The following is a 22,987-nucleotide window of genomic DNA, read 5'->3' on the forward strand; positions in this document are numbered from 1 at the left end:
TTTTCTCTCCCCACAGGCCGACGGCGCGGCCCCGGAGTCTTCCTAAGGAGGCGGCGCCCGCAGCAGACGCTGGGTGCTCCCCGGCCCCTGGGAGCCCCGCGCTCGCTGCGATTCCCGTCCAGGACTCAGACGCGGCCGCCCGGTGGCCATGGGCCGCCCGGACACGCGCTGGGCTGCTGCCGAGCCCTGACCTCCGTCTATGAGCCTTGGGCGCGGCTCCCTGGCAAGCCCGTCGCCTCTGCTGGGCCGCCGGGCGTCTCGGCGTCGCTCGCCCGGAGTTGCGTCTGCCAGGCGCCCGCGGATGTCGCAGTGAACAATGTGGGGACCCACGGGACTTCCATGGCTTCCTCTGCGCCTGCCCCCGGTCTGCATCCTGCTGAACTCCCATGTCCTCCTGGGGGTCGCCGCCCTGGCCCTCAAGGTCGTGCTCACAGACGCTCAGGCCCAGCACCCTGTGGTCAACACGAATTACGGCAAAATCCGCGGCCTAAGAACACCCTTGCCCAATGAGATCTTGGGCCCCGTGGAGCAGTACCTGGGGGTGCCGTACGCCTCGCCCCCCACGGGCGAGCGGCGGTTCCAGCCCCCGGAGCCCCCCTCCTCGTGGACTGGGGTGCGGAACGCCACGCAGTTTGCGGCCGTGTGTCCGCAGCACCTGGACGAGAGGTCTCTCCTGCACGACATGCTCCCCGTGTGGTTTACGGCCAATCTGGATACTTTAATGACCTACGTCCAGGACCAGAACGAAGACTGTCTTTACCTGAACATCTACGTGCCCACGGAGGACGGTGAGTACTTGATTGGAACCAAACCCCGCCCGCTGGCGGCGCGGGGCGATGCACAGGAACGGCTCCCTTGTGCCCGGTGCCCGGAAACATCTGTCTATTTTCTCCTCATGTTTTGAAGACAGGGCTGTAGTCACTTAGAGTTTGTGCCACTGTGTTTACTGAGCATCTAGTATATGGTCAAGATGCAATCATGCTTCTATCCTGCCGCTCCGGCCTGTCCCACGGGTGCCCTGCATGTCATCCCGGGACTCCGTATGTAGTGTGACTTCTTATCCCGGACGCCTCTGCAAAGGGAGGCATCTCTTGAAACTAATGTAATGGAGACCAGGGTCACGCTCATGGTCGGGACCCGAAAATGATAAGGAATGGTTCCATCGGCCGTCATCGCTCAGGAGTTTAATAGTCTTTTCTTTTTTTCTTTTTGGTGTCTTTGAGTTTGGAAAGGAACCATCGACTGTCTTAGATGCTCAAGCAATGGGTATTTTATAAAGTGGTTAAAATTCATTGTTGGGGATCCCTGTGGTAGCACAACTTTGGGTTCCCTTTGCTTCCGACATGCAAGGTCATCACGGAGCACATGTGCGTGGTGAGAGGGTAGTGGCTGCGTTAGCAACTAACGGGCTTTCCTGAACGGAATGGCGCTGACGGTTTCAGGGACGCCACAGGGAACGGTTCTCTAGACGCTGAAACGTGGACGCGATTCCCTTCCTCTGGGGCCGGTCCCGTGTGGATACCTCCTGTGTCCGTGGGGACGTCAGATCACAAACGCTGTATGAGGTCCGCCCGGAGTAGCCGCTGCGATGCAATCCCGTTGCTGAGTCAGCATGTGCATGGGCTATTTTTAGACAAGGAGAAAGACACGCATGAAGGAAATCTTGCAATTTAGTGACATCACGGACAAGCATCGCAGACAGGCCTCACCTGCTGTAGACGCTAAAGCGTGTCCTTTGTGACCTCAATGGAGGGACATCCCCCCCCTTTAATCATTGGAAAATGACTTCCGGTGATCACGGCGTGGCTGTCTGCAATACAGGGTGGCATCCGTCCGTCATCTGCCACACCGGATCTGGGCTGCCCTTTCCCCCGTGGGTGCGAGGAGGCAGGGGGAGTGGAGGGTCAGGAAACACGGGCCGGGGTCCTCTGCTGGGGGCGCCCCAGAGAACAGCCGCACAAAGGACAGACTCGGCCGCGCTCAGGTGTTTGCGGCTCCCAGCATGTGCCCCTTGTTGTCATGGCAACAGCACACACAATGAATCGTGGGGACCCTGGGGACTCCGTGGGATTCAGGGAGTGACACTGGTGTCCGGACCCTGTGCCTGCCGCGTCGGGCTGCGGGACTTGGCGGGGGGAGGTCCCCCGACTCCTGCTTTGTGGGCCCGGGGGAAGACGAATGAATGGCCGCCTCCAAACGCCATTAGGGGCTCCTGTTGAACGTGCCACCTGGCTGGTGGCCTTTGTGCTAACGAACTATTCAAACACACAAACATTACAGACAGAGCGGGGGAGGCAGCGCACAGGAGAAAGGATCAAAGTGGCTCTCATCACACATCGGGCAGGCGCGCGTCCGGGCCGGCGACCGTTATAGACTGAACCCCGTGAACAATGCCTGCACGTCAGACGGCGTGACCCCTGCGAGGGCAGGTTGGACCGAAGGAGACCACCCGCGAAGGACAATCAATCCTGTCCTTGATGACAGAGCTGGAGAGGTGCCATCCTGTTCACGGAAACCATAAGCCGCTGGGCTATTGTATTGGGCGGCAGGGAATAAGCATTTGCAAATATAAAAATGGGAAAAGAAAAGGCCAGGGCAGCTTCTTTGTGGGTTTTTTTTTAAACAACGTTTGCATACAATTCCCTCCCAGGATTTTAAAAGGGCGTCGGGCAGGGCCTGGGGGCGGAAAAGGTGGAATCTGTCTTCTTGGGACATCGTGAATATTCAGAGCTCCAGGCTGACACTCCGTGTTTTCAGATTTGTCTTTCCTGCCTGCATTCGAGGGTTTGGTGATAGCAGGCGCCACGTCTCCACCGACAATGATTCTGAGCAGTGCGTACGTGCAGCCACGTCTTCCACGCAGGGGTTGCCGCAGAGACGCAGATGCCTAGTTTTGAATGGCACCCGGTGTCGGCCCAAGACGGGTCTCCCAAAGAGGTGCACGTCCCAATTCCTGCACCCACAAATCCTGCCTTACGTAGCAAAGGGCATAGAATGAAGGCCGAACGTGACGTTCTATCTGCCCATCCGCTGACCTTAAAAGAGGAGGAACGTACCCTGCATTGTCTGAGTGGGGTTCCTATTTAATAAGAAAGATCCTGAGTTGGGGAGGGGAGAGCAAAGGAGGGGAACGAAGCTGGAGGGGAGCAACATAGGACGGAGCTGGCCGTTGCTGGTAGGAGGAAGGGAGGGAGCTAGGAGCCAAGAGTCACGTGGCCTCCAGGGGCTGCGGAATCCAAGGGAATGGATTCTCCCTTTGACTCCCCTCCGCCCCCAAAAGGCACAGCGGTCCTGACCCTTGGCTTCCGTCCCATGGAACTTGGACCTCGGGGACCATCACACAGCACCAGCGAGCCGTGGTACGCCCCACTGCCTTTGCGCCGAGAGAAAACTCATCCACGTTTTGCTGCCCCTGCCTAGTATTCGAATTTCCTACCAGAGTGTCTATCCTTTGGGGAAAGAAAAGTCATGGCTGAAGAGTTCTTCTGAGCTTTTCAACCCGTTCCCATTCTGGGATTCTAACGCATCCGCTGCCTTTCCTGTCCCAAGACTGAGTGGGCGGCAACCGTCCTCTTTACGCCGGGGGATAACGTCGGCTGCCTTCCGTAGTTCTTACCCAGGAGAGGAAAGAAATCAGGTCCCAGTGCTGGGCATACGGAGGCTTCAGCTCCGTGGGGTAAATACCCAACCTGCTGCCTGCGGAGTTCATAATGGTCTGAGAACAAATCCTCCTGAATCACGTATGCAAGAAGGTACCGGGATTTTACGCAGGGAGCCGTTGGCCACGTGCGTGGTCCTGGGCGTCGAAACCAGATTTGCAGAGTAGATGTCCCTGAGGGACGGACAGCAAAACACCCCGATTGCCCCCGTTCCCCAAACTTTCCTTTGCGGGGGCTGCCATGTCTTTACACGTCTTCTTGTGCCACCAAACACGCTGTTTGCAAACACGCGTGGTCTCCCGGCGGGCTCCCTCCACACCTGCACATCTGATCTATTCCGGGCCAAGGGCGTCTTTGTCCTTTTTGAAAATTCTTGATGAATGTATTTCTTGATAGCATGTCAGTGAATTCTTTTTCTCTCCCGCTTTTCTTGAGATGTAATGGATGCACATCACGGGGTGAGTTTAACATTCAGAGCCTTACTGTTCGCCTTCGGTACATGGTGCTGTGATGACCCTCGTAAGTCGAGTTAACATCCATCCTCTCCTGTAGATACTCTGAAAAGAAGGTTTTTTGTAACTTGTGATGAGAACTCAGGGTTTACTCCATTGTCAGCTTGCCTGTATCCGCACCCCGTTGTTCATGAGTGACATTTACCCTGTGGTTCATCAGCGTCCCCAGCACCGCGTCACCGGACAGCTGGAAATATGCGCGTTTGAGCATCTCCACCCTGTTCCCTCATCCCCGACCCCCACCCCTGCTCTGAGAACCCCAGGCTGATCTTTTCCTGAGTTTGGTTTTAATTCGTCTTTGGGGATTTTTTGTTAAGTGTATTTTATTGATTATGTTGTTACAGTAGTCCCAATTTTGTTCCCTTTGCTCCCCTCTGCCCAGTACCCCCTTCCCTCCAGCAATCCCACCCCCTTAGTTCATGTCCACGGGTCATGCATATAAGTTCTCTGGCTTCGCCTTTTCCTATATTATTCTTAACACCCCCCTGTCTATTTTGTACCAACCAATTATGCTTCTTAGTCCCTGCACCATTTCCCCCTTTCTCCCCCTCCCCCTCCCAGCTGATAACCCTCCAGATGAACCTATGATTCTGTTCCTGTTCTGGTTTGCTTAGTTGGATTTTGTTTTTATTTTAAAGAATCAGTTGTTGATAGTTGTGAGTTTGTTGTCATTTTAGTGTTCATTGTTTTGATCTTTTTCTTAAGTAAGTCCCTTTGACATTTCATATAATAATGGCTTGGTGATGGTGAACTCCTTTAGCTTTACCTTGTCTGGGAAGCACTTTATCTGCCCTTCCATCTAAATGGTAGCTTTGCTGGATAGAGTAATCTTGGTTGTAGGTCCTTGCTTTTCATCACTCTGAATACTTCTTTCCAGTCCCTTCTTGCCTGCAAAGTTTCTTTAGAGAAATCAGCTGAGAGTCCTGTAGGCACCCCTTTGTAGGTAACTCTCTGCTTTTCTCTTGCTGCTTTTAAGATTCTCTCTTCATCTTTCACCTTTGGCATTTTAATTATGATGTGTCTTGGTGTGGTCATCTTTGGGTCTAGCTTGTTTGGGACTCTCTGGTCTTCTTGGACTTGTATGTCTATCTCCTTCACCAAATTTGAGAAGTTTTCCTTCATTATTTTCTCACATAAGCTTTCAATTTCTTGCTCTTCCTCTTCTCCTTCTGGCACCCCTATGATTCGGATGTTGGCACGTTTAAAGTTGTCCCAGAGGTTCCTAAGCTTCTCCTCACTTTTTTTTCAATTCTTGCTTCCTCATTCAGTACTGGGTGACTGTTTCTTTCTTCCTTATATTCCAAGTCATTGATTTGAACCCTGGTTTCCTTCCCTTCACCACTGGTTTTGTGAGGATTTTCCTTCGTTTCACTCAGCATAGCCTTCACTTCTTCCCTTATGCGTTTGTTGTACTCAAGCATATCTGTCAAGCTTGTGAGCATCTTTACCACCAGTGTTTTGAACTCTGTGTCTGTTAGGTTGGTTATCTCGTTGTCGCTTAGTTCTCCCACTGGAACCTTGATCCTTTTCTCTTTTTGGGCCATACTTCTCTGTCTCCTCATTCTGACAGGCTCCTGTGTTTGTTTGCCTCCACGTCCCAGGTAGAGCTGTCACACCTGTTATGTTGTAAGGGGCAGAGCCTTAGGGATTCGTCAGTACAGGGCGACCTGTTTCCCACATTGTGGCGCTGTGTGGGGGGGAGGGGTCTGACAGAGGACAATGCCGCCTGCCCAGCACTTGCCCCTTTTCCAGGCACTTCTCCCACTTCTGTATGGGACTGGCACCCCTCTAGCTCCTGCCCTGGCCATGGTTCCCAGAGTGGGTGGGTCTGCGGACGTTCTAGGACCGTGGGGGCCCTTTAAATAAGCGGGCTCTGCTGAGAGATCAGCAGTTTCTGCCTCCACCCCAACCCCCACTGGTCTGCACAGTCAGAAGCAATGAGGCTTGATTTTCCCTGACGCTGGGACCGTGAGCTGTGAGGTTCGGTGAGGAGCTGGGGGTGCTCCCCAGGTGTCCCTCTTGACTTTTCAAAGTGTGAGACTGTGCTTTCTGCCGGGCTGCTGCTGCTGTCATTGCTGCTGCCACCACATCGCATCTTCTCTGCCCTTCCTCCCTGTCTGGGTGAGTGTTTCTTCTTTTTATCTTTGTTTCCTGGACTTCCATGCAGTTTGATTTTCTGGAACTTCCGGTTGTCTCTAGTTTTGCGGTAGTTGTGCTTCTTCTTGGTTGTGGAGGGAGACGCAGCACGTCTGTCTAGGCCTCTGTCTTGGCTCGAAGTCCCTCTTACTGAGTTTTGTCTTTTTTAAAGATTCCCCATGTAAGAGTGGCCGTATGGTCTGTGTCTTTCTCTGACTCATTTCACTTATCACAACATCCTCTGCGTCCATCCCTGCTGTTATCTGTGGCAGCATTTCCTCCTTTTCTGTGGCTGAATCATCTTCCATTGCATCTCGATCTCTGTCTCCCTATTGAATACCTACCTACCCGTATCTGTCTATCCCATTTTCTTTGTGCATTCATCCACCCATGACCATTTAGGCTGGTTCCATGTCCTGGTTATTGTGCATCTCTTATCCTCTCTCTGTCCTTTTACGTGTAAATTGGGTTTACCGGTCCTGCTGAGCTTAGAAAAAGGGTCAGGAACCCGCCCGTGTGTGTGCAAATACCTGCTTGTTCCCTTCCCAGTTGCGTGGTTGTGGGCAAGTTACTGGGCCTGAACCTCCCTCCGTTTCCCTGTGTGTACAAGGAAGGTCACTGGGAGGTTAAGGCATTAACCCATAGGAAGGGCTCAGGCTAGAATTTCACACACACAACCACTGTGTAACCTGGGGGTAGGGGAACAGAATTAATGGTACAGCAGGTAAGCGGGACATGGGTGCTAGCCTGCCCATGTGTATGCGGCCTCATATATAATTAGCCCAGTCCATAATCAATGCATATTGCTTATAACATAATTAGTTACTGTAGTAGCGATAAAGGGACCATCATCTCTGACAGTTCCGAGTGTGGCTTTAGCTACAGGGAATTGAGAGGGAATAGCATTTCGGGAAAGAGCCAAGAATTAGTCTGCCCTGCTTTGTTTTAGAGTTTTGTCTTTTTCGGGTTGGGTCGTCCCATGGGTTTTTAGCATAAAACGTGATTGACAGGAATGAATCATTAAGAAAGCAGGAACATTATTTTTTCTTACAAGATTGCCTTAGCACCTCCGAAGACAATAGTTTGGTTCTTTGTTATATGAGATAAAGGGAAAATGAATTTTCTTTGTGTTCTTGTCAAGTTGCCATCAAATCGTATGTAGAATAGTTGCAAAATCTACAGGAAAAGCTACGACTTAACTGAGTTCACACAGTGGGACAGGTGTTTTAACCACAAACATCACTGTGCAACTATGTGGAAATGATTAAAGGATTCCTATTTTCGTCTGTCAGTTGGACGTTGGATGTGTACATGGAGTTTTTAAGTGAAGATAATTATGCAAGATTATTAAATATCTCCCTGACGAGGATTCACTGAACATAATTTAGAATTTTGTATCCACAGTTAAAGCAAAATTGATTTCTGGTAACATGGTTTCAAAGAGTTCACCCATTTGAACAGAGAAGGATAATTTTCTTAGAGGGTCTGGCAATTCTGTATGTTTAGAAAAATACTATTTGGTGAGTATGAATTGTACCTGTTGGGATAATGTAGAAAACAAACTTCCTCTCCACGAGGCCATTGTTCTGTCCACTTCCCATTGTCTATCACATACATTTTAACTCCATTCCATTTGTAATTTAGAAGTTCTTTTGCCACTAGAGGAAGTCCAAATCACCTACAAGATGTTAAAAACCCAATTTGTAACACAGTGCAGACCGTAAGCAGTATTTACACAAAACTGTCCAGGATAGAAACTTTAGGGGCCGTTAGTCTGCTAGACTGTTTGTCCATGGGTCCTCATTTACTTAAAAAAAATGAGTGGGGTGACTGGTTAATAAGATCGCACAGACGTCAAGATCCCTGTTTCCTTCGGCAGAGCTGTACCTGCAGGACACGTCCTATTTTTATGCGTTGCCCAGTGAGACTGTTTGTTTGGAGTCGGACGCTGATTTTTCATATGGTCTTAGTCAAGCCATGCAACCCTTGGAGTATTTAGTGACCTCAGCTATTCGTGGAGGCTTTGAGACATATCCTGATCATCTCTTCTGGGCCATCCTTCATCATTTCATCCAACCTTGGAGTCTGGTTTTCCTCCCGACACCTTGACCTCCGTCTCAGCTCAACCAGTTCATGGATAGATCTCCCGAAGCCAGCTTTGATTCTTTGCGTACTTTCTTTTCTCCTCCTTTCCTGATTCTCTTTAGAGATCTGTCAACGGATTGATTCATTGAAACACGATGAATAAACATGTCCTTCTTTTCAGGTTCCATATGTACAAACCACTAATTGGGGGGGAGTCCAAGAGGGGAGAGAAAGAACTAGAAGCTCTTGGCTGGGAAAGTCAACGGGCCCCTTCCAGACAGGGATTTGTGGGTGCAAGATGAGCCAGCGGGAATGATAAATCCAGGAGAAAGTTCTAAGAAGGAGCTTTCATAGGCTGATGTCACACGCAAAGGACCCACGTGGGGTACTTCTGCATGGTTACATTTTTGACGTCGCAGGATTCATCAGCGGAACTCCATTGGAAGAATTTGTCACGTCTGTCTTCCTTCTCAGCAGACAGGGCAACAAAGACCAGATTGAATAACACGCGGTTCTTACCAAATCCCAATGTCCTTTTTATCACCTGGCACTTGGGAAAGGAAGTCATTCCTGAACATCCGTCCGGCGGCCCACAATAGTTTACGCGTTAAAATAGTTTTGTCGCTCCGTTTGGTAACGGATCCATCCAGATCACTAACGTGGAATCAAGTTATGATATTAATGTTATAGGTTTAAAACATGTTTACAGCTAGAAGAAGCCTTAGAAAACAGCGTGGTTTTTATTATTTGTAGAAATATTAAAATGTTAAAAATGTAGACACTTTGATGAGATATTGCCTTTGGAGCTACAATCAGGTGATAATGAGATGCCGTTCCACAGCAGCCGGCGTGAGCGATGTATTTGCCTTTCATAGCGGGATTTGCGTGGATGACCTCCACGCTGAGAGTCGCCTGGAAGTAAGTGATGGACCGTACTCGCACCTTTCCTTGGGCGAGGAGTCTTCGGGGTCATTTCCCCAAAATGTTGCACAAGGAAGCCTCTGAGCCCGCCTGGAGGGAAGGCATTCTGGGCCCTGTTCTTCTGGTTTCAGCAAGTGGTCCCCTCGTAGCGAACGCTCAGCTCGTGCGCGGCAGGGGCGTATGGGAAGGTCACGCGTGCATCAGCTCTTGCGTGCCTGGTGGAAGCAGACGCGTGGGCCGTCCCTGGACGGGAACCTGGTGGAAAAGACCTCTGCGTGGGGTCCGGGGTTCCATTTCCTTATTGGAAAGGGTCGGCTCTGCCGTTGGGTGGCATCTCCACCAATTGGGGCGGAAGCCGCGTGGGTGTTTGCTCCCGCTTCCGCTCGCTTGCTTTGGAAAGTCTTCGCACACCAGCTACGTTCTGTGCCAGGCGGCCTTTCCCAACCGTTCTCTGCAGGACCACCTTCTCCTGCCCGTGGGCCGGGAGACCCTCTCCTCTTGCTTCCTCGCCTTCAGGGCGGAGGCTATACATCGACGATCTCATTCTTCGTGTCTGGCTGACGTCGCGTTGACATGCATGCCGATGTGGGTTAGATTCGCTGCGGGCGCACCATAGAGCGAGCTGACACTTTTACACGTTACAATCTGAGCACCTTATTCCTTCTTAGAATCGTCTGTCCCCGTGTCAGTTAATGACGATATGCTGCTTCTGTTCCCTGGGCTGGACTTGACCTCCCTGCGATGGTTCTGCGAGTGCCCGTCCGTGCGTCTCGTCCCGTCCCGTGTTTGACCCCGTCTCCCGGCCCCTGTCGCCGTGGCCAACCGTCCGTGCGCTCTCTGTGTCTTTGAGTCTGTCCCTGCTCTGGCGTATTTTTTTAGACTCTGCCTACAAGTGGAATCATATGGCGATTCTCTTTCTCTCTCTCACATAGTTCCCTGAGCAAAGTGCCCTCCGGGTCTCTCCGTGTCGTTGCCAAGGGCATCCTCATTCTTCTTTACAGCTGGATGATATGACATTGCATGTACGTGCCCCGTCTTTGTTATCCACTCCCGTCCTGCTGGGCAGTCAGGATGCTCACTCTGGCCAAATACTGCCGAGGGGACGTGCCGGCCCCCACGGTGGCTCTATTTTTAGCTGTCCGAGGAACCGCCCTGCTGTTTCCCGTGGTGGCTGCACCAGCCTGCGTCCCCACCTTCTTCTCTGGGCGTCCCGGTTCCAACAGTGATCGCTCACGTCCCCCGACGGCCGATAGACACACGTCGGTTCTCATGGACCGTGACCGGCCCTGTGACGATACCCAAAGTGGACGTTCATATTTTTTTTTTTTGCCAAATGCATTAAGAACTTGGCTTATTGTTATAGAGTCTGAAGGCATTTAAAAAAAAAGTATTTAAAAAAAAAGTCGCATTCCACGGGACAGGAGGCTGTAGAACAGGAAAGCGTACAGGCTTCCTCTGCCTCTCGGGGATGCTCTCCTCACGCACCCGGGTGAAGTAATTCGTCACTGCAGCTCAGACGGCTCGTAGGATGTCGCCCGCCCAACGCTGACGCTCTGCAGCCTGTTTGCTGCGCGTTTTCCCGAAACGCCAAGCCCCTGAGCGCTGCCACGGGAAGGCAGCATCAAATGGCCACCGCGCGGCCAACAAGCTGCGTCATTGGTTTGTCCTTGGGGAAAGCCGTGGGCTGCCTGTTTTTAAACGCGGTGGACTGTCCTTGACTTAACGGAGGTGCCGTCATTTCCAAGAAATTAACTGAAGTTCAGAGATTGGAACGGAGTGGAGCTCATTGTCTGAGAGGCTTTCTCTAGACGGAGGGACACATGGTCTTCCACGTGAGGCTTTGTCATTGCTTGTTTGTTATCATTTTTATTCCTCTTTGCATCGCGGCTTCAATTCCGTTATTTAAACTCCACAGGAGGCGGGACTATGAGGTCTCAGCCCAGAAGGAACTCAGAGTCTATGAGGTTTGAAACTGTCATTCTAAGACGCCAGCCTCTGGGCTGGAATCCCTTAGAAACCTTTGCAGACTATGTCATGGTGATGAACCCTCCGACCTTTTCCTCTTGGGGTCGCCCGTACGACCGGACGCGTTGTCTGCCCCAGAACGATACACCCGAGTCCTAACCCTTGGTCCCTGCGAACACCCCCTTGTTTGGAAGTCGATTTTCTGCAGGTGTCCTTAAGGTGAGAAGAGGCCCTACTGCATTGGCAAGGCCCTACGTCCAGGATGCCTGGTGTCCTCGTAAGAAGGGACAGATGCGGACAGGAGGACACCGGATGAGGATGAGGATGGCGGCAGTGATTGGAGCGATGCCTCTGCACCCCGCGGGATGACAGGGAATACTGGCAACGACCAGAAACACACACACACACACCACACACACACACACACGCACACACACACACACACACGCACGCACGCACACACACACACACACACACACGCATGCATAGGCACCCCTATAAAATGGACTGTTGTTGGAAGCCCTTTGGTCTGTGGTCCTTGGTGAGTCCACCTGCTGATACAATGAATGGCTTCCCCGAGCTGGCGAAATTATAACTCACATCCCGTTTAGAGATCGTGCCTCCGGTGGAGGAATTTATATGTTGAGGCTTATCGAGCTGTTTTTATTTAGGAACGATGGTGGCTGAAAGGAATTCAAGGTGGATTCACGTACGGGACAGAGAAGGGGTTTGTGGGCTCCTGGGCTGAGAATCCCAGCAGGAGCTGCCGCTTCAGAAATGATGTCCTCAGACCGAAACCCTTGTCCTAGGGAACACGGCGTGCGGGGTCCTTCTTTCGACCTGCATGTTGGCTTTCTCCTGCAGGTGCTGATGCGCGGTGGTCCCCGGCGTGTCTCTGTGACAGCATCCTGCCGCTCAGAGAAGCACGTGGGTAGGAAGACGATGACTTGGGGGTCAGTGTGGGTCCCAGGCCGGCTGTGGGCCAGTGTCTGTCTCGTAGGCAAAGTGATGGATGGGCGGGCAGACGAGGCAGCTCCCCAAAGGGAAACAACGCAACGCAAGCAAAGCCCGTCTGTTATCATCTCTCGTATGAGGGAGCGCAGTCAGGCCAGAAAGAGAGGCGTGGCCTCATGGAATAAGAAATGAGCACAGAAGGGGACACTGGAGCCAGACCATTTCTTGCCTCTCAGCTGCAAGGACGAAGCTGGGGATCTGAAGAAGGGAAACTGGCTTAGGAGGGGTGGCTGCAGCTGTGCTGGGAGCCCCATGGCCTGTCCGTGACCTAGTGTGATAAAGGGACGGGGACATGTCACACAGGAGGCGTTCTGCATCGGGACAGCCCGAGAGATTTGCGAGCTGGGAATACGTTCCCTCGGGGCAAGTCGCCGAGAGCAAGACACCAGGTGGAAAACACCCCCAGAACTGGGGGACGCTGTGGAGGGCAGGTGGCGACCCTCCGTGGCCACGGTGCGCCGTAAGAGCTCCGGCGCCTGTCTTAGGGTTCCCAAAGGCTCAGCCAACAGGGAGAGTGGGGCCCAGGAAAGTTGAACTTGAGTGAATGTCAGCCTGAGCCTTCCATAGGAGGACAGGCCCCGGGAGAGTTGCATTGTGGGGCACAGGCCGACGGCCGGCCGCGTGACGTGCAGCGGACCCGCAAGGAGTTCTCCTCGAAGTAGAAACTCACCATCAGCTGCCTTCTGTGCACGGGGCTTCTTCGAGGTGGGTGGGCTCCCTGGTGCTGGTGAAAATCTCATCTTCCGTCCTCGCGTGGCCCGTCTGTGCAAGGAAGCCCCCCGGACCCCCTTACGTCTCTGCGTTTCTCCAACGTGAGCAGACGTGTGCTTCCTACATGGACTCACTCATTCATCGGACACTTAGTGACCGTGGTCCAAAGGGCAGGACGCCTGGCTGAACGTGGACCCGTCCTGCCTTGGCAAACCACGCAGGGCAAGACGGACAGCTGACCGGAGTCCCCATTGAGCACAGCCCACGCCGTGACGCAGCGCGCGGGAGGGACATGGGGGCGACTTGCGTGAACGTGGCGCTCGAGACTCGGGTCTGAGGCCACTTGGAGACGTGAAGGACAGAAATGGATGGAGGCGCTGGAGCAGGGAGGGGCGTGTCGGGAGGGGATGAGAAGAGTCCCAGGCCGGATCCCTCACGCTGTGGTGTCCTTGAGCAGCAGAGGTACGTGGAGACCAGCTGCCCCTGTGTATTTACTCTTTTCCTTCCCACGACAATGACAAACTTGACCAAGTTCGGTAGCCACAGAGGGGACCACAGGGTCACAGCATCTGGAACCTTTACCTCCCCATCCTGTAGAGCAAAGGACATGATGATGATAAAGACCTTCGCCGACCGCTCCATCCACAGCCCAGAGCGTGACTGTGATGTCACTCGGCTCCTCCGGGGACAACGTCACGCCCGTCCTCTTTCCAAGGACTTGTTTTGTTTTTCCATTTAAAAAGAAAAGTTTTATTCATTTGTTTTTAGAGACGGGGGAAGAGACACATGGATGTGAGAGGGAAACACCGGTCGGTGGCCTGCCGTACGCGTCCCGACAGGGGACCCCTCCCACAGCCCCGGCGAGTGCCCTGACCGGGAGTCCAACCCGCGACATTTCGCTTTGCAGGATGACACCCAACCTTCGGCTTTGCCAGGATTCTTCATGCAACTTTAGGGCAGAATCTATCCTCTGTACACTTGCTTTTTCTCATATATGTGTACCTGTGGGTCTAATATTTTTAGCATGTCTGGACTCCCCATGAATCCATGCCTCCTTCTCTAAAACGCTCGTGAAACGGAAGTGTTTGTGGTGTCCGGGGGCGGTCAGTCTGTTACCCTCAGCGTGGTGGCCCGTCATCTGTCTGAGGGGCGGCCCCGTGTGCCGTGCAGCCATCTCCTCGTCTCCAGCCCCTCGGGGTGCAGAGAAGGGTCCTCCCGTGGGGCCCACACCTGATGGGAACCACATTGCAACACAGCCGCCCACGGAACCGTGCAGGGGAGGCGTCCCAACGCGTGTTGACCGCCTGCTAACATGCGGGGAACCGTGGCCTTGTGGACGGCCACGGTCCTGTGAGGGGTCGTGGTTAAGCCGTGACGTGACCAGCTCCGATCCGCACCTGGGGACTGGTGACGCAGCCTGCCCACTCCCTGCCGACGGGCTCCCTGGGCCTGCGTCAGCGTCCAGAAGGTGTCCCTTGGTTTATGCTGCAGCGCGGGGACCGGCCCCTCCCTTCCCGTGGCCGCTGCCTGGGCCTCTGACCAGGGGAGGTGTCCGTGTCTCACCGCGGCCGCTCATCTGCGAGAGCCGTCAAAGAAGGGACTGTGGCTTTGAGTATCGAATAGACGGGCCCAGCTGAGCTGGTCGCCAGGAAGTGGGGCCCTTTGAGCAGACGGCAGCAGCACAGACAACGGAAAAGGAGATCTTTGTGCATCTCAGGGACTTCTTCTGAATTCTTCCTAAGACGTCGTCTTGGCTAAAGAGGGTCAGCGGTGTCTTCTGTCTCCTTGATTAGGTGGTGAAAATCTTTTTGTGGGTGCTTCAGTGCTATAGCAATGCTGTAAAGGTATAGCCATAGGTACCCCTAAAATTGAAAGGTCAGCCTGGCCAGGGGGGCCCAGCAGGTAGGAGCATTGCCCTGTGCACCAGAAGGTGGGCGGTTCAAGCCCCAGCTGGGGCACATGTCTGGGCGGCAGGTTCAGTCCCTGGTCTCGACACTTACAAGAGGCACCAGTCCGTGGTTCTCTCTCACATCGATGTCTCTCTCTCTCTCTCTCTCTCCCTCCCACCCACACCCTCTCTCTCTCTAAAAAATAAACCAATAAGCATAGATCCTCCGGTGAGGATAAAACAGTTAAAAATTAAAAGATGAATCTTGGAGCCTCTGTAGAAAACAAAATCTGTTTAGGATGGCATCCACCAGGCAGGTTCACGGTTGCATCACAAAGGGACAGGCCATGCCTTGGTGATCTTGACTCTCGGTGCTCTGACATCGCTGGAAAAAAAAAAAAGATCCGAAAGAAATATTGGGGCCCTTGGGTAGACAGTTGGTACAAACAGGTCCGCGTATTAAAATGCCGTCAAAGATGCTCCCTGAGAAAAGAAATTCCCACCCCTGTTAACCAAATTAGCGGCCATTAACATGGGATTTGTGGTACATGTTACAGGCTCTTGATTAGATTCCAAAAGCAAAGAATCGGGCCCGATGGGGGCAGACAGGCGGTCCTTCCGTGCTTCCCCTGTCACGGCCTCTGGCCGAAGGCGGGCAGAAGACGGAGCGCGTGATTTGTGACTTGAAATCTGTTTCTCCCGTCTTGCCCGGAAATGGAGGGGATTTACAGTGTTCATGTATTTTTCATGCAGCATGAACATCCTCGTTGCCAGACGTAGAGACGCGCCGGGGACAGGCAGGGGCAGTGACGGCTCGGGGTGTCTGGAACAGGATTGATTCCGCCAGCAGCGGCGCTGCACGGGGGTGGGGGGACGCAAACCCCTGACAAGGCAAAGAACGTGGGGTGTCCGGAGCCAGCTGGCTGTAGGGGAAGCTTTGGACTTTATTGGCTGCTTAAAAATGTGTGTGTGTGTATAAATTTATATATATATATCTGTATTGTCGGGGAGTCCCTAGCGACGTGGGGAGATATGGTGAGTGTCCATGAAAACACGTGAATCGTATTCTCTGCTGCTGGACTGGCCGGCTTTTCCTTGTGGGCCCCCCATCCCCGGAGCCTCCCCAACAACACGCGTCTGGTTTCTCTGAACCCGCCTCAGGCGCCCAGGGGAGGCGCTTCGGTTTCCACGGTCAGGTGTCGTCACGTACGGCTTCTCTCTCCTCCCGCCCGTCCTCGGTCCTCCTCTCATGCCCTTTGTCCAAGTGCAAATCAATAGTTTTGATTTAGCGAAGGTCCCTCAACCGTTTTCTGCCTTGCCTTGGTTTCTACGTTAAGACACGTGGAAGAAATCGTCACCGTCTCAAAGATGACCCGGGTGGTCTCCTTTGTATTTGTCTCCCAGTGGGAGAGCTGACCCGTGCGTGTCCCGCCTGCGCAGAGTTTGCTGTGACGTGTGGTGTGAGGGAGGGATCAGGGACCCTTCTCTGCAGAGTGCACGCACATCCGCGGCGCACTGCAAACAGTGTATTCTTTCCCGGCGATCTGTGGTGTGAGCCAGGGTCCCGCCAGGGCAAGGCACCAGGCACAAACAAGCACGTTAAAAGTCAGGAGCAGGCCCTGGCTGGCGTGGCTCAGTGGCTTGGGCGCTGTCCTGCAAACCAAAGCGTCGCGGGTTCGATTCCTGGTCACAGCACAGGCCCGGTTGCAGACCAGGTCCCCAGCGGGGGGCTTCCAAGAAGCCACCGATGGATGTTTCTCTTGCACATGGATGTTTCTCTCCCTCTCCCCCTCCCTTCCCGTCTTTCTAAAGATAAATAAATACAATCTTTTTAAAAAGATGGGACCAAGATAGAGGCAAGGAGCGAGGGTCGGACCATCACCCTGGGGTCGTCACATTAGCGTACCCTCCTGTGACATTGCAGTCGCCCACGGAGGTGGTCCGGGCTGTACCTGCCGGGGAGGGAGCTGAGGTCCTATCTAGTCATCTAGGCCCTTTTCTCCTTTTCTTTGAAGATGGCTTGCTCGTGTTAGCCTTGGATGAGACCGCAGGGAAACCAGACACAAGGGGTTGTCCCTGTGGGTTTGGGGACAGGACAGGAAAGCAGAACGGGACCCGTGGAACCATCACCGACCATGTGTACCTACGGCGTAGTCTATGGTTTCTCCACGGGCCGCGTTCATGCGTCACTTTGTTCCTGAAACACAACAGAGCCCTGTGTTCTTCCCTGTGGCCCTTGCCCTGGGCGGACATTTATTGCTTCCTATACAAGTCAGAATCTGGGGGTCAGAGTCGCCAAATTCTGCCGTCTTTGTGGGGACTTCCTGCACCCGTCGGCGTCTTCCTGCACCGGCGTCACTTGGCACCGAGGGCCATCCCAGTGTAGCTTCGTGGACATGGTGTCAATGAATTACTTTTGGGAAGACTATCTTCTTTTCCGTGTTAGCGCCTACTCACGGTATAAAAGAATGTGCTGATTTGGGGTGCATGGAATATATGTGCAGCAATCTTTTTGGACCGTTGTTTCTGGGAGCGTATCTATTGCGTTCCACGGAGTCCATAAAAATGATCGTTGTTTCTACAGGCAAGGACTGTTTTCTCTCTTTCTTTGGAACATTCACACTTCTCGTGGCCTTAAATTCTTACGTCGTTCCGGTGACCCGGGACCTTCAGTGCTGTGGTGACCTGTATGGGAGCAGAGTGACATTCCTGTCTGATTTTAGAGACAAAAAGCTCTAACGCTCTTCAATACATGTGATGTTGGCTACGGACTTTTTGGCCAGTGGCTATCATCCGATAAGAAAGACTTATTTTTAATTTCCAGTTGTTTACGTTTTGAATTTTTTAAAAAACTATAAAACAGCATTGAGTCTTGTGTAAATCATTGGTGGCGTTTCTATGGCCGGTCACACATGAGTCCCCTCCTTTTGTTTCTATTCTAAAAATCATAATGGACTTTTTCTCTATGAGGGCATTTGGGGGGAAATGAAATGGATCATCATGTCAACTTTCAATAAAAATGACCGTCGTTCCTTAGGCTGCGTTTGGTAATATTTCACTTAAGATTTCTACATCTCCATTGAAAAGTGAATTTGGTTTCTCGTTTTGATTTGGATTTTATATCCTTTCTCCGTTTGGTTCTGCGTATTGTACGCTCCTCGGTGGCTTGTTCTATTCAAGTTCATCTTACGAAAACATTTAGGCTTCTTTCTTTTCAATGTTATAGTTATCGGAATAAATGCCAATAAGGATGATTAGTAAAAATTTCCCGAAAATCATCTGGGCTGGTGCGTTCTGAGCTGGGAGACATTTTACGATGTTCGTATTATTGGTCCTTTTTTGCCAGTTTATTGAAAGGATCTATGTGTGCCCCGTTTTTATTACTTTCTGACGTATGGTTTAAATTTAGAGTTTTCTTCCTCAGGGCTTGTAGCATGAACATGTTTTATAATTTCATACTTTCGTTTGGGATTCTCTGAAGTGATTTCCAGCCCTGCGCATTGATCTTCATTGTTTCCCCGCTTTGCGTGACCAACCCAGCCGGAGCCTGTTTATATTACGAAGCTTCTCAATCACTTGTCCCCTGTTTCTCAGACGCCGGCTCCGCATCGTAATCGTGTGTTACTGTCTGATTGGCCTCGGTCTCATTTGTTCCCATGATTCTGGCTGTTGGCGTGGCCGCCGCAGCTTATTTCTTTGGAATCTTCCTTGTTATCTTGTAAACGTGTCGGAGGTTTTAATGATCTCAGCAAGGACTGCTTTTCACCTGCCAGGGTTTCCCGCGTGGGACCGAAATTCTCTGTGGAATCCAAGTAGTTTGGGCTTGTTCGCTTAAAGGTGTGTGTACACAACATACACACACACATGCACACACATGCATACATGCACACACAACACACACACACATACATACATGAATACGTTTGTGGCTTCTTTTTAACTATGAATTTCTAGTGCTATTGAGTTATGATCAGGACTATATTGCTGTTTAATGCTACTTTAAAGAGCCGCTGATACATTTGTAGGCATGTGCTTGAACAACATGCACACACATGCATGTAGACATGCATGTGCATGTTTCCCGATGCATATGTGAGTGTGCATTTTGTGGCCATGTATTCCCATTTTCCTCTATCAAGTCACACTTATTGGCTTGCTCTAATATGCTGTGTCTTAATTGCTTTTTTTTTGTCTCATGTCTGTCCGTTCCAAGAATGTGGTATTTTCATCTCTTTTAATGCTTTTTTCTCACATATCCTTTATCTTAAACATTTTCTAAGCATTACATGTTATAATATACAAACATAACATTTATAAATAAACCCATGATTATATTATATAAAATACATTACACATATGACATAAATGTGTAAACAATATAGTTAATATTATAAATCTTTATAAGGAACATACAATTATAAATAAGTTGCAAATGTTGCTATTTAATACTGTATATAGACACAGTATATCACATATACTATTAAATAGTAATAATAGCATGTCAAGTATATGCATGGTATTAAAGAATATATGTAATAGTAATAGTTAAAAGTTAATAATTTATTAATAACAGTATTAATAACATGAATGTGTTACTAACTTTTGAAGCCCTTTGAGACTTGATGCCACGGACTTACATAATTGTGTCCAGTTACATGTTTTCAGTGATCCATTCCCTTTCCAATATTTAATATCCAGTTGTGACATTGATTATTCTGTGTCTGGTATTAATTTGCATGCCAGGTATTTCTTCAGTCACGTCACGTGTCTGGGTGGCGTTCCGTGTTAAATGCATCTGTGGTCTGCAGTGTGTAAGTAAAGCTATGTATAAAGTCATCTTCTCGGTTTGGTCTCCTTATATCTTCACAAATGCCGTGATGACACCGTCTACGGATGCAATTTAGTTTGGTTTCCTGTTTTCCGTGCTCGCGGGGTTTCCGTTTGTTGCGCTCGCCTTTTCTGACTCCCGCTGCGGAGGTTTTCTGCTCTTGCTAACTTCACTGTTACACTATCTTTCATTTCCTTTTTATTGAGTTTATTGGGGGTGACGTGAGTGAATGACATTACATAGGTTTGGGGGTACCCATCTAGACCACATTCTCTGTGTCTTTTCTTGTGGGTTCCACACCCAAGGCCATGCTCCCTCCATCACCACGGACCCCCCTTTACTCTCCTCTCCCTGCCCCTCGCCCCATACTATCTTCTGCTTTGCTTCGCTTTGCCTTCCCAGAGGCTGGAAAAGTCAGCACTTCCTCCGTGTGTTTGAAAGTCATATTTCTGAGTAAGGCTCAGATCTGCTCTCAGGATTACCTTCCATACGTGTCCACATCCGTGATTTTCCCCCAGAGAACACACATGAGTTCCGCCCACGCTCCCCGATGTTCTCTCTCTCCCCCTGGGCTCTAATGACTCTACATCCCTTCTGAAATTTGGTTAGATTATCCCTTTCCGAGATGACACCTGTCTTATGAGGACCTTTTTCCTATTTCACGGTTCGGGATTCTTTCCTTTTTTTCTTTTTTTTGCAAAAAAAAAAAATCACTCTCAAGAGTTTTTGAAAAGGGGTTTAACGTGGTCCGTTTTGTGAAGACTTTTCATACCTGAACGATATCATTGGTTCTTCCTTTTCATTTTCCTTTGGGAGACAGTTTCTCTGGATGGAACATTCTGGGCGTCCTTCCTCTTCCTTCTGAACCTGAAAGGAATATGCCCTTGGTAGCCTCTTGTTTCTTTTTGTATTTGGGTTCAGGAGCAAAACCCCTTTCAAGCAAAGTCTCCCTTCACACACTGGGTGGTTTTTTAATTCCTGCAAAATGTAAACATATGTTTGCAGGTCATTTAAGTTTTTCAAAATCACGGTAATTGGTGCGTACCTTGTTTTTTCTTTGGTTTTTGTAAATCATTCTGTTCTTCTGTTAGTGACTTCTTTCCATGAGAAGCCTTCCGTCTTTCTTTCCTCCTGGGACAGTCTCTTCCATTCATTTCAAGAAAGTTCTTCATGGCCTTTGAGCCTCTGTTGCTCCTTCCTCAGGAATATGTTCGTGGAGGAATCATGATATTTATGTCCGTTGCATGTTGGCTCGTAGGGAACTCTTTCCCACGTCATCTGCCAGATCCCTGTGGGGAAGATGACCGTTGGCTCGTCATGCCTTTTCGGGCTGAATTCTTCGATATTAGCCTGTCCTTGGAGGTCTTCTGTGAAACAATTTTATTTCTCATCTCTCCTGTCTCTCTTGTCCCCTCGATAACCGTCGTCCATCCTCTATGGCCATCATTCTCCATCCCGTGGAGGGGGTTTAACAGACTTATATTTGTTTGGATCGCTCATCTTTCTAATCAACAGATTATTCCATCTCTTTTTCAGGACTCAGCAGGTATTAGGACGGGTGATTTATGTTCCCTGGCTGAGGAAGAACCCGGCGCTCGGTTTAGGCCTCTGGGTATAGAGGAGGAAGGGTTGGGCCATCCTGACCTTCTTTTTCATTTTCCGTAACATTCCCACCCCGGTGGGCGGCCAGACCTCTAGTGAGTTCCCAGGAATCTCGGGACCTCGGGTTCCGCTGGGTCAGCCCGAAACTCTGACCCAAAAGGATGCCATCGGTGACCTGCGTGCCTGAGACCCCGGAACCTCCCCGACCGGGCCAGGGACCCCGGCTGCTCTGCGTCTCTCCAAGAAGGGTTCCATTTTTGCAGATTTCCGGAAAGGTGAATCCGTTTGATCCAAGCAACAGAGAGAGGCGTTCCGGCGGCCGGCGGGGCAGTGGCGTGGGAAATTCTGTCCCTGCGGTTCTTGGGAAGCATCCCTGTTTCTCTCAATAACATGGGCTATTTCCAGGTGTCATAACCGCCCCCCGCCCCCCTGAAAAAATAAAGGAGTCACCGACCGTACTTCTGGCTCCAGCTCCCTCCGAGAATATTTGCTCCCAACACCTGGCTCTGACGATGAACTTGAGGGTCAGCCAACTAACCAGCATCTCCGGCGGCTTTTATGGCGTGACCCGCTGCCGATCCGTCACACTGGGATGCGTTTCTCTCGTTGGCATCCACGGAGTCCCCAGCCAATGATGTAAGGACCACCTGCCACCCGTGACCTGAACTTGGAGCGCTTCTGGGTACGGGGACCGAAGAACCCGGTGCGTTTCCGTCCCACGATCTTCCCACCAGAAAGCGCTTTGCGTATTCTAGACGATTCCACGTTCATGTTCAGGTCGCGGATTCCAATACAGGGCGGTGTCTCCGAGCCGAAACCCACGGCATCATAAACATTTTTATTATTTCCACAAGATTTTTGCCAGCGGCCTTCGCCCTGAAGTAGGACTGTGCCTCTGAGGCAGGAAATGTGCGAGACGCTGTGGAAATCGTTAAAAATCCAGTTAAGCTTTTTGTCAGACAGACCTAACAAAGGATAGGGGTTCCAGACTGGCTGATGAAGGCGTTTCTAATAATGAAAACTGGGTCACGTCATGCTTCGCTGCCATCCTTTCTGCCGTTCTCGGTCTCGGACTATTGGCCTCAACCTTATGTAACCCCCCATGTCCCATGACTCAGTGGCTGACTCCATGCTTAAATTATGAAGCCAGATTTCTGAAGGTTTACACTGTTATGTGGGCATCAAAGATTTTGTAAAAGGAAAGAGAGATAATAGATAAGGACGTGTTGACAGTGAGGTTAGTGTCATGATGCTTAAAACAGCAATATCCTTGGGAGCAGCTCGTAGCAACCTCTGACCTTGTCTTGGAGACAGCCTGGAGGGCTTCCTGGAGGAAGCGTCATTTTGGCCCAAACTAGAGATATGAAAAGGGTGGGATGGGCCACCCAATAAAAACCCAGTCACTAAATTCGGTAGTCTATGCCTTTTATTGCATGGATAATTGATTTCTGTAACTAAGCATTGTTTCTTCTGTTATTTTTCATACACGCATAAGGAATCCTTTTATGAGAAAATAACCCCCCATTTCATGCACGTTTCATACAAAGGAAACTTAAGTTCTGTTGAGAATAACGTTTCAATGAGAAACCTTCAAAACTCTGCCTGGTAGTGGGGCCGGGTAGCTCAGCTGGTTGGAGGATCATCCTGATGCACCAAGGTTGTAGGT

The 22,987-nt window shown here is 50.9% G+C and overlaps 1 protein-coding gene across 1 annotated transcript in view; it reads left to right on the forward strand.

Annotated features, from left to right (window-relative positions):
- The first annotated feature begins 265 nt into the window (after positions 1 to 265).
- Positions 266 to 22,987, forward strand: part of NLGN4X (neuroligin 4 X-linked) — a 108,946-nt gene continuing 86,224 nt past the window's right edge. The window contains exon 1 of the mRNA XM_090264176.1: positions 266 to 788. Within this exon, the coding sequence (XP_090120302.1) occupies positions 317 to 788 (472 nt within the window). The 5' untranslated portion in view covers positions 266 to 316. The remainder of the gene's footprint in view (positions 789 to 22,987) is intronic.

This window comes from Furipterus horrens, unplaced genomic scaffold, assembly GCF_987537825.1.
Source record: "Furipterus horrens unplaced genomic scaffold, mFurHor1.1.pri manual_scaffold_17, whole genome shotgun sequence".
Classification (NCBI taxonomy): domain Eukaryota; kingdom Metazoa; phylum Chordata; class Mammalia; order Chiroptera; family Furipteridae; genus Furipterus; species Furipterus horrens.